Source organism: Octopus sinensis, linkage group LG3 (genome assembly GCF_006345805.1).
Source record: "Octopus sinensis linkage group LG3, ASM634580v1, whole genome shotgun sequence".
Taxonomy (NCBI): Eukaryota; Metazoa; Mollusca; class Cephalopoda; order Octopoda; family Octopodidae; genus Octopus; species Octopus sinensis.
In genome coordinates, this window is record NC_042999.1 from 69,562,765 (window position 1) to 69,575,624 (window position 12,860).

The 12,860-nt window shown below is 39.9% G+C and overlaps 1 protein-coding gene across 1 annotated transcript in view; it reads right to left on the reverse strand.

Moving 5' to 3' along the window:
• Positions 1 to 10,357, reverse strand: part of LOC115209758 (centrosomal protein of 72 kDa) — a 73,494-nt gene extending 63,137 nt beyond the window's left edge. Inside the window, exon 1 of the mRNA XM_029778271.2 lies at positions 10,278 to 10,357. Within this exon, the coding sequence (XP_029634131.1) occupies positions 10,278 to 10,341 (64 nt within the window). The 5' untranslated portion in view covers positions 10,342 to 10,357. The remainder of the gene's footprint in view (positions 1 to 10,277) is intronic.
• Between the last annotated feature and the right edge of the window lie 2,503 nt (positions 10,358 to 12,860).

Here is a 12,860-nt window from a genome sequence, read left to right on the forward strand (position 1 = left end):
AATTGCCTTAGCTACCACGGAACTATCAACTCGGATAGCTGGTCCCTCTGTTGGGTCAACATTCGGCAGACTCTCTTTATCCCATTCATTTTCTTTATTCAGCAACCTTTCATAGTGGCATCTCCAAACCTCTCTCTTTGCATCCTCATTTAGCGCAAGTGAACCATCATCCATGCGAACACACTTCTCTCCTACCACATCACGATTCTCTCTCACACACTGTCTTGCAACACGAAATACCTCAAGTCTTTCATCCTCACGGCTCAGAACATTGGCAAATTTTTTCTTATCCGCTTCCCCTCTGGCTAAATAAACCTGTCTCCTAGCTTCCCTTTTGGCTGTCTGATACAATTCCCTGCTACCACCGTTCTTCCAGTCCTTCCAAGCCTGTCTCTTTTGTCTAATAGCCCTGTCAACCACAGTGTTCCACCACCATGTTACTCTGGGTCGAGATGGTACTTTGCTCCATCCACAGATCTGGTCAGTGGCTGTCAGCAGATTGTCCCGTAGGAATCTCCAGTTGTCTTCCACATTAAGTGAAGCTATATCCCCTTCTATTTCGTCAGAGGCTTCGAGTAGTATGTCTCTAAATCTCTGTCCATTTGCAGGATCTTTAAGCTTCCAGACCCTTCTCCTCCAAGCTGGTCTTCTTCTGGGCAACCATTTAGCTCTGATCCTGAAGTCGCTAACTACTAATCTATGTTGGGGAGTACATTCTTCGCCTGGGAAGGTTTTGGCATTTATAATCAGCCCTCTTTCCCTTTTTCTGGCAAGGATGTAGTCAATCTGGCTGGTGTGTGTCTGCCAGAACGGTAGGTGACTAGGTGAGAGGTGGGTTTCCTGAAGTGGGTATTGCAGACCATAAGGTCATTTGCATCGCAGAACTCCAGCAGCCTGGTTCCTTCCTCATTTCGAGAGCCAAAACCATAGCCTCCATGGACGCCATGGAAGCCCCCGACATGTCGTCCAACATGTCCATTGAAATCACCTGCCACGAAGAGAAGGTCACTGTCATTTGTCAATGAGGTAGTCCGCAATAGGGTGTCATAGAATTGGTCTTTTTGTCCTTCCGGTAGCCCTGGTTGAGGGGCATATGCCGAGATGATGGTAGCTGTCCTATGGTGAAGAACTAATCTAATTTTAATTACTCTGTCACTTACTCTGACTACCTCGATTACCTTACCTACCCATTTCTCCGCAAGAAGTATACCCACGCCCCCGACTCCGTCAGTGTTCCCTGCCCAGAAAATCTTGTACCTGTGTTCCTTGCCTGTGAGGAGCCTAGCAGAACCTCCTCTCCACCTTACTTCCTGGATACAGCATACATCCACACGTCTCCGTTCAAGCAGCTCTACAATCTCTCCAGACCTACCTTTCAATGTGCCAACATTGAGCGTGCCAACTCTGAGGGTTTGGGAGGTGTGGGCATCAGAGACCCTGGGACGAGGGACAGCCGTGTCATGTACCTGAAAAGAAAGCTTGCATTTGGCAGATTTCATATGGAAACTCTCGACTACAACCTGCATACTTTTCACAATTTTTTGTGCTATATGTTCAGATAAACCCTTCATAGGTGCTAGTGGGGGGGGGCAGTTTCCGGTATTTGGGTAGAAACTTCCGGTATTGGTGGTGGGGGTGGGGGTGGGAGGGTGGGCGACAAAATCGAAGCAACTAGTTTGAATACTATATTTGAGGGGGAGAAATAATTAATTAGATAAAAACTGAATGAAAGCCAGAGAGAGAATGAGTGAAAATAGATAAATAATAAAAAATACGGTAGAGAAAGAAAATAGATAAATAATGAAAAAAATACGGTAGGAAACGAGGGGGCATATTTTCGGAGGAGAATGGGATAAACATCGAAGATGGCTCTGAAGGAAAATAAACTTTAAAAATGCAATGCATGTAGTCGCCATGTTTAGAGAAGAGAAACGAAGGGAGAACAGATCAAGCTATCCAAACAAAACGCTTAAAAATATGAAAAGAGCAGGATGAGATTTGACTTAACTGGCCATATTTGGAAGTCTGTGTTTTCTCTGAAGGTGTAGCGAGTGAATGGGGATGGGATACGATCGCTGGCTGGCTTTTATAGGGGAATTAGGGAGTGGGACGGAAACACGAGAGAGAAAATACCATTATATAAATTGTGTTCGTCATTGGGTACATGTCATGTATTGTCATTTAATAAGTCACTTCAAATATTCATCATCATCATCATCATTTAACATTTTTGATCCATGCTGGCATGATTGGACAGTTTGACATGGAGCTGATGGGTCCAAGGACTGTATTGTATTCTACTCTGTCTGCTTTGGTATTGTTTCTATGACTGGGTGCCAACCACTTTACAGGATGTCCTGAGTGTTTTTTTTTTTCTTTTTTGTGCCAGCCAGTGAGTGAGATTACATGCAGCTTACATGACTAGAAACACAGGGGAAGGATGGAGGAACAGGCTTTATACTAAGAGAAGGAGGATGAGCTAAAATAGGAGAGAAGGGTGCAGAACAGGTTTCTTGCTGTAGAGATGCGGCATGCTTAGTACACGTTACTCCATAAGGAGCATAGGGCCAGTTTCTTGCTTCCTCTAGAGCAGTGCTACTTGAAGTGAAATAATGGTGATGAGGTGTCTGGATGGAACCTCATACAAGGGGAGAAGAAATGAGTGGGGACAGAGGAACTGGAGAATGTAGTTGGTGGAGGTTGCAGGAATATGTCAGGAGTGAAATTTTAAAAATTATTTTAGTTATTACTTATGACATTTTTAATTCAAGGTGACATTGTCACTTTCCTCTACTCTTTTACTTGTTTCAGTCATTTAACTGTGGCCATGCTGGAGCACTGCCGTTAGTCGAACAAATCAACCCCAAGAGTTATTCTTTGTAAACCTAATACTTATCCTATCATTCTCAATTGCCGAACTGCTAAGTTATGGGGATGTAAGCATGCCAACATTTGTGTCAAGCGATAGTGAGGGCACAAACACAGACATACAAATACACACACACATGCACACACACACACACACACACACATATATATATATATATATATATAGAGAGAGAGAGAGAGAGACAAAGAAAGAAGGAAGGAATTAATTCTGTATACAGAACAACCATGTAGTGCTTAGAATATGACCTATATGAATAATATAGGCATCGACAGAAGACACAAAATTCAGGTTATTGATAAAGGAAAATTGTTTATGTGTGTGTGTGTGTATATATATATATATATATATATATATATATGATGAGCTTCTTTCAGTTTCTGTCTACCAAATCCACTGACAAGGCTTTGGTCAGCCCAAGGCTATAGTAGAAGAGACTTTTAACCAAGGTGCCCCATAGTGGGATAGAACCTGGAACCATGTGGTTGATAAGCAAGCTTCTTACCACACAGTCACTCCTGCGCCTCTGTAACTATTTCCCCCAGTTAATGAGTTAGGACCAACTCAGGGCTATACAGCAACAACAAAAGGAAGTGTACATAAGAAAAGGTAGTCCTAGATACACAATGTCTGAATAAAACACCTTTGATCACAGATGTGTTGGATCAGGGCTCAGCAACACTTAAACAATGATGGCAACAGCTGACACACTAACACAGTGGCTCCCTATTCTTATTTTATCAATATCAAAAGTTCAATGAGGTAGAGTTTCAGAAAGAATATCCCACACTCTGTAATATTGTTTATTTATTTATGATTTTGATGATTATAATCATTATTATTATTATTATTATTATTATTATTATATTATTATTATTATTACTCGGTGATGAGCTGGCATGTTAGACAAAATGCTTAGTAGCATATCTTCCAGCATTTTACATTCATCATCATCATCATTCAGCGTCTGTTGCCCATGCTGGTATCGGTTGGACGGTTTGACTGGGCTGCTATGCTAGGAGGCTGCATCAGACTCCAGTCTGTTTCGGTATGGTTTCTATGGCTGGATGCTCTTCTTAACACCAACCACTCCGATAGTGTAATGGGTGCTTTTATGTGCCACCGGCATGGGTCCCATTTGCATGACATCGGTATTAGCCATGGCTGTGATTTTGCTCACCATGATGAGTCTTCTTCCCAAGCACAGTATAATGCCAAAGGTCATAGTCATTGCCTCCATGAGGCCCAACACTTGAAAGGAACTCAGCCACTTTGCCTCCGTGAGGCCCAACACTCGAAAGGAACTCAGTCACTTTACCTCTATGAGGCCCAACGCTCAAAAAGGAATTCAGCCACTTTGCCTCTATGAGGCCCAACACTCGAAAGGAACTCAGTCACCTCATCTCCATGAGGCCCAACACTCGAAAGGAACTCAAGTTCAAATTCTATTCAGGTCAATTTTACCTTTTGAGGTAAATAAAGTAAGTACCAGTTGTACATTGGGTTCAATGGGATCAATTTGTTTCCTCTGAACTCAGAACATAAAAACAGAGGAAATGCATCTAAGCATTATATCCATCATGCTAACAATTCTGCCAGCTTGCAACCTTAAGAATAATTATAATAATGTTTTCCATAGTTGTGGCTGATGCCACTGCTGCCTGACTGGGACATAAAAAGCACCATTCGAGTATGGCTGATGCAAGTGCTGGTGGCATGTAAAAAGCACCATTTGAGTGTGGTTGATGCCAATGCCACCTAACTGGCTCTCATGCCAGTGGTACATAAAAAGCCCCATTCGAGCATGGTCAATGCCATGCTGGTGGAACCATTTGAGCATGACCAATGCCAGTGCCACCTGACTGGCCTCCATGTCGGTGGCATGCAAAAAGCAACCACTACACTCTCAGAGTGGTTGGCATTAAGAAGGGCATCTAGCTGTAGAAACATTGCCAAATCAGATTGGAGTCTGGTGCAGCCTCCCAACTTACCAGTTCTCAGTCAAATTGTCCAACCCATGCCAGCATGGAAAGCAGACGCTAAACAACAATGATGATGATGATGTCCATCTCTATGTTCTGAGTTCAAATTCAACTAAGGTCAACTTGACCTTTCATCCTTTCAAAGTCTCTAAAGTAAGTACCAATGGAACAACGGGGTCAATCTAATTGACTATTTCCCTCCATTAAAATTGTTGGCCTTGTGCCAAAATCTGAAACCAATATTAAGGGGCTGAGCTGGCAGAATCATTACCACACCAGACAAAATGCTTAACAGCATTTCTTTTGGCTCTTAATGTTCTGAGTTCAAATTGCACCAAGGTCGACTTTACTTTTCATCCTTTCAGGATTGATAAAATAAGTACCAGTTGAGCACTGGAGTTGAGGTAATTGACTGCCCATAAAAATTTAGGCCTTGTGCCTATAGTATAAAGGATTATTGATGATGATGTTGTTGTTGTTGCTATCGATAATAATTCTTTCAAATTTTGGCACATTATCATCATCATTTAATGTCTGCTTTCCATGCTGGCATAGGTTGGACAGTTTGGCTGAGGACTGGCAAGCCAGGAGTCTGCATCAGGCTCCAATCTGATCTAGCAATGTTTCTACAACTGGATGCCCTTCCTAACACCAACCACACTGAGAGTGTAGTGGGTGCTTTTTATGTGCCACCAGTACGGGGGCCAGTCAGGCAGCACTGGCATCGACCATACTTGAATGGTCCTTTTTTATGTGCCACCGGCACAGAGGCCAGTCAGGTGGCACTGGCATTGACCACACTCGAATGGTGCTTTTCATATGGCACTGGCACAGGTCCAATCAGGCAACATTGGCATTGACCACGACTACAGTTTTACTGGCCTCAACAGGTCTTCTCAAGCACAGCATACTACCTGACGATTGAAGGATACTTTTATGCAACACTGGCATTGGCCATGGCTCTGACCTCAGTTGACTTGCTGGGACTTCTCAATCACAGCATATCTCCAAAGGTCTCAGTCAGTCACAGATTATTATTATTGTTGTTGTTGTTGATAATAATTCTAATTTTGGCACATGACTAACAATTCTGAGGGGAGGGGTCAAGTAGATTACATCAACCCGAATACTCAACTGGTACTTGTTATTGTTATTATTATTATCATTTTGTTGATGTTGTTGTAATGGATTGCGGAATTATTAGAATGCTGGAAAACAAAAACAGTTTGCAATATTTGTTCCAGCTTTTTTATGTTCTGAGTTCAAATGCCACTGAGATCAACTTTTCACGGCCAACAAAATAAAGTACCAGTCAAGTACTGGGGTTGATGGTATCAACTAATATACCTCTCCTTAAAAATTGTAGGCCTTGTGCATCATCATCATCATCATCATCATTATTTCAAAAACCACTTTTTCCATGTTTGCATGGTTCAGACAGAGTTTGTGGAGATGGATTTTTGTGGATGACTGGAAACAAAGGACACCACTTGCATGATGGTGACATTAGTTTACAACTGCCATTCAATCTCAAGGCAAAGAGAAACACACACAAGAAGCTTCTTTCAGTTTCTGTCAGCCAAATCCATTCATAAGACTTTTGTTAGCCTGGAACATTAGTAGAAGACACTTGCCCAAGTGTCACACAGTGGGACTGAACTCAAAACCATATGCTTGAGAAGAAAACTTTTTACCATGAAGCCATGCCCACACCTAAATCAGAAACCATTATTAGCTCTGCCTTAGCAAAGACAGAAGGTATTGTTTTCAGTCATGTTTGTTTGTTTGACCATGGACAAGATATCTCAAGAACCACTGGATGGATTCGGATGAAACTTTCAGGGATGTTTGGCCTCATGTCTGGCACAAACTGATTAGATGTTGGGATCGATCCAGTACCAGACAAGGATTCTGGATTATTTGCTATATTTCCTTTGTTATATTTACGTTTGTGAGAGCAATCGAGTTTATTTCAGATATTCTCATTTTAAAAACCATTTCTAGCTAATTGTTGAGAGAACGTTGGTGTCGCTTTGGCAGAGGTTTGCATTCTCTAAGTGCTCATTATTATCATTATTATTATTATTATTAAAGCAGCAAACATTCTGAGTTCAAATTCTGCCAACGTCGACTTTACCTTTCATCCTTTCGGGGTCAATATATTAAGTGCGAGTCAAGCACTGGGATCGATGTGATCAAGAGTACCCCTCCCAACAAAAATCCAGGCCTTGTGCCTATAGTAGAAAAGATTACTAAAGCGGCAAAATGCTAGGCATCATTTTGTCTGGCTATATGTTCTGAGTTCAAATTCCACTGAGGTTGACTTTGCTTTTCATTCTTTCAGGGTCAATGATATGAGTCCCAGTTAAGTATTGGACTCATGATACAATGATTAGCATGCAGGGCAAAATGCTTAATGGCATTCCATCTGTCCTTACACTCTGTGTTCATATTCCACTGAGGTTGACCTTACCTCCTTTCAGGATTGATAAAATAAGTACCGGTTGAGCACTGGGGTCAACTTACCCACTCCCTCGAAATTGCTGGCCTTGTGCCAAAATCTGAAACTATTATTATTATTATTATTATTATTATTATTATTATTATTATTACTATTATTATTATTATTATTATATTATTATTATTATTATTATTATTATTAAAGGTGGCGAGCTGGCAGAATCATTAGCATGCTGGACAAAATACTTAACAGTAATTCGTCTGCTGCTATGTTCTGAGTTCAAATTCTGCCGAGGTCGACTTTGCCTTTCATCCTTTCAGGGTTGATAACTTAAGTACCAGTAAAACACTGGGGTCAATGTAATCAACTAGTCCCCTCCCCAACAATTTCAGACCTTGTGTCTATAGTAGGAAGGATTATTATTATTCAGATTTTGATTTCAAACATCAGAGATTATAATTCTTCAAAAAGCAATTTCCAAAATTTCTGGGCCTTCTTCCATCCCTTGCCACTCCATTCTTTTGGTGTATGCAACCCAACATAAGTTTCTTCATTTAAAACTTTTCTCTGAATTATATGTTCTATACACAGGAGATTATCATTCTGGAAAAAAAAGTTCTCAAATTCAATTTTTTAATCACACCCCTTCTCCAACCAGCTATAAATTTTTCATTTTTTTGACATTTTTCAACAAAATAAATTCTCTAAATTATATGCTTTGGACATAGAAGATTATGATTTTATAAAGCAGTTATGGAGGTCATTGCTTATTTTCCAAACCCTACTGGTTCAAGATTAGCTTCACCTGGTTTCTAGGCCTGCTGGAAAAAGCAGTCAAATTTCCATCAAAAATATTCTACCAATTAGAAGAGAAGAACAACTTGGACAGTGTAGTCCTATGTAGACCTTAACAATAAAACAGAATGGTCACTGTTGGAGTGTCTTTCTAAAGCTGCTCAATCATGGCTGACTTGGAACTGAAGACCAGCTAATACTTTATTTTTATCAGCTCATTTCTATAGTTTTATATTAGGTTTGTTTAGCTGTGAAAAAGCACATAATTTACAAAATAGTCAGAAAATGTGGAATGAAATTAAGTAGCAAAATAAAAGCAATGGTTTATCATTTGTGAAAATAAAAAAATATATTTAAGATTTATCGGTAAAATCCCCCCCCCCCAAAAAAAAGTAACTAAGGCAAGTACAGAAGCTTGTCATGACATGATACTTCCTAGAAGATATGGTAGCATATCTACAGTTTGGGGCTGCACAAATTTGCTTCCTTACAATCTTCTAAAACTTTTATAAATGTATATCAGCTAAGCAAATGGTATTCCCTAAATGCATTAAAAGCATTATAATATAATCTGTTCCCTACTTCGGGAAATTATTGCCATTCTCTTTAAGCATATAAAAGACAAATTTTGGTTGGAGCAAAATGAGTAAGGCAAGATAATGTAAATTTCCTGCTTCAGTACTCCAGAAAACAGACTCATACACATCAGAATCCATCACTAGACATCAGAAAGATTAGAAATGCAAAAAAAAAAAAATATATATATATATATCTAGGTCAAATGAAAGAGGCTCAGGGGAAAATGGCACATATGAAATTAATGAAACTCGACTAAATAAAACAAAACTCTGCATAAAATATTCTACACAGCTTCTTCAAGATCTGTTGGAGTGTCCTCTTCGCGATATATTTACATACCACGCAGTTAAAAAGAAAAAAATATTGATATTAGTCATTACTCATTTTGCCCCAATTTAGGCATCATTTTTTGAAACTTAAAAATGATCGAATTAGACACTAGTGTAGGAAAAAATTTACTTAGAATCCAACAGAGAAAAGAAAATTGATTGTTAAAGACCAAAAATTATCCAGATATTTTATTAGCAACCTCAATTATGATCGGGTCGAAGTTGAGGAAAATTTTCTTGAAAAAACAGGACCTTCCACTTGACTATATTTTGGACTCACTCAACTTCAGCAACAACAATTATGCTGACCAATTTTTACTCCTAAATATAATGTAGTCATACAAAAATGATGATACAATATAATGATTTCAAACAGGTAGGTGAAAATAACAAGAAATCAGAAGTTACTCATTTTGCCCCGGTTAGAAATTTTCCCCCCACCCCCATCCCATTTTTTTCCGACACTCCAACGGTTCTGCGATCTATCATGGTAACAATAACAATAATTCTTTCTAATTCCCTTCACTTGGAGTTTTATATATATATGTATCTTAGTTTTATACATTTAAAACATCAGCATTATTTAATCTCCCCTCGATAAAACAGTATTTTTACAACATGTCATTTAAAAATATGCATCTTAAATAGACTTATGAGGAGGAGAAAGATCCAAACATCACTAATAAAACTTTTCAATTTGATCATCATTGTAATCTCCATCCTTGAAAATATGTATCCGAAAACTTTTATTTAAAAAAAAGGTATTTTTCAGAAATTTATGTGGAAATAAATTTGGGGAGCACCAAACTGTAGTTAAACCGGACATATGACACTGTAAAGGCGACAAAATGACCAAGAAGAAAGTCGTCTGTTGATGGCAGAAGACATGTCCAGACTTGTCTTAGAGTAGAATTCCAGGAAAATCACGGCTAACAAATAACTATCGATTCATTGGGAAACATATATATTTCGTATTTCTTTTATCATCAGTCAATATAAACGGACGAGTGTTTCAATTTTGTTTCTATCTAAACAAGAATAAATGACATTTCACTGATGCAGACGTAAACAAAGTTTGTCAAAGCGATTCAGCGAAGAATTGGATCGTTCGTGAAAATAACAAAAATTCATGTATAAAATGAATACAAAAATGATTGAAAAGGAAATTTATTTCATTAATAAAAATCGAGTGATCATAAAAATTATTATATTTAATATCTTCATATATAAATACAGAGACTTACCTAAGTTATTATGTAGTAAATTAACTCTGGTTCGAATAATATCTTCTGTCAATACAAGCGCCATAATTTTGTATTGGATAATCAAGTGTAGGGAAAACAATATAAAAGGTAGAATAGTAATAAAAACGAAACGGAATAAGTTTATAACACGGGTTGATAGAAATACAGGCGGAAAGTTTATAGAATTTCTATAAACATTAGATAATCACAAACGTAATAAATACATGGAAACACGTGGACAAAGTTTGTAGAGTATACACAAATAATATATAAATATACAATTGATAGAAGTACACAGGGAAATGGTAGAATATACACAAATGCCGGGCGAAATGCGTAGCCGTATTTCGTCTGTCGCTACGTTCTGAGTTCAAATTCCGCCGAGGTCGACTTTGCCTTTCATCCTTTCGGGGTCGATTAAATAAGTACCAGTTACGCACTGGGGTCGATATAATCGACTTAATCCGTTTGTCTGTGCTTGCTTGTCCCCTCTGTGTTTAGCCCCTTGTGGATAGTAAACAAATAGATATATATTCATCCACAAAAAGTAGAAAAATACAAAGTTGGTAGAATCGTCGTCGTTTAACGTCCGCTTTCCATGCTGGCATGGGTTGGACGATTTGACAGAAGACTGTCAAGCCAGAGGGCTACACCAGGCTCCAATCTGATCTGGCAGAGTTTCTACAGCTGGATGCCCTTCCTAACGCCAACCACTCCGAGAGTGTAGTGGGTACTTTTTACATGTCACCAGCACGGGTGCCTGTCAGGTGGCACTGGCAACGACCATGCTCGAATGGTACTTTTTACGGGCCATCAGCGCGAGAGACAGTTGGGCGGCACTGGCAACGACCCATGCTCGAATGGTGCTTTTTACATTCCACCGGCAAGGGAGCCAGTCAAGCAACACTGGCAACAACCATGCTTGAATGGTGCTTTTTATGTGCCACTGGCACAGGTGCCAGTCAGGTGGTACTGGCATTGGCAACGACAATGACTTCACTTGACAGAACAGGTCTTCGCAAGCAGAGTTTTTTGTCCAGTATTGATGGGTACTCTTAAATGGGCCTGTTATGGTCTCACTGAGTTTACCTGTTCAACAGATCCCCTCTACTGCTAGTGTGTGACACTTTTTTACACAGCTCTCCTCATTCATATGCAACACATGACCATACCAGCGCAGTCGTCTCTCTTGCACACAGCATTTTGTGCTTCTTGTGTCCAACTTTTCTCTCAGGGTGCTTACACTCTGTTGTGTATGACCACTGACATTACACATCTAGTGGAGCATACTGGCTTCATTCCTTGCAAGCTTACGCATGTCCTCAGCAGTCACGGCCCATGTTTCACTGCCATGTAGCATGGCTGTTCCCACACATGCATCATACAGTCTACCTTTTACTCTGAGCGTGAGGCCCTTTGTCACCAGCAGAGGTAGGAGCTCTCTAAACTTTGCCCAGGCTATTCTTATTTCTTTACTGCCCCCAAGGAGCTACACACAGAGGGGACAAACAAGGACAGACAAACAGATTAAGTTGATTATTTATTCAGCTAAATATTCTTCAAGGTGGTGCCATAGCCTAGCTGCAGTCTAATGACTGAAGCAAGCAAAAGATACATTCGTTAATACATCATCGTCATCACCATCACTTTTACATTCTTTTTCTCCCTGCTTGCATTGCTTTGATGAGTCTTCTGTAACACACCATCCCACACCTTGTTGCATTTCTTCGTTGTCTCTTGTGTGAAGTTCATCTTCCCAAGATCAGTCTTCATCACTTCACCATCCCATGTCTTCCTTGTTCTTCCACATAGATCTTACTCATCCTCTTGTCATCTTCTATACACATCAAATGTCCTTGCCAACACAACCATCACTATCAGTTGTTAGTTGCCAAGATATTGCATCCTTTAAAACCTCCATGCTTCCTGAAATTCACCAACACTACACCTGATATCCCCATCCCCGCCATATGCATGCACACATGTATATCATGACACATACAGTTCACCTTCCTGACTTTTGTACATAATTCTATGCATTGTACATGTACTTTTGACAATTGTAGTGCACCTGAGCTCTATATGCAATAATTTCATTACTATCATCATTATTGGGCCTCACAGAGGCAAAGTGGCTTGAGTTCCTCTCAAGTGTTGGGTCTCATGGAAGCAAAGTGGCTTGAGTTTCTCTCGAGCATTGGACCTCATGGAGGCAATGACCAAGGACTTTGGCATTATGTCGTGTTTAGGGCAGCGACCTGGCAGAAACGTTGGCATGCCGGATGAAATGCTTGGTGGTGATTCGTCTGTCTTTGTGTTCTGAGTTCAGATCCCACTGAGGTTGGCATTGCCTTTCATTCTTTCGGGTTCGATAAATTAGGCACCAGTTGTGTACTGAGATCAATCTAATTGACTAGCCCCTTCCCCAAAGATTTCAGGCCTTGTGCCAAGAGTAGAAAAGATTATGTCCAACTTGAGAAGACCCATCAAGCCAAGCAAAATCGCATTCATGGCAGATAGTGGTGTCATGCAAATTGGCACCCATGCTGGTGGCACGTGGGGTGCACCCATTACACTGTCAGA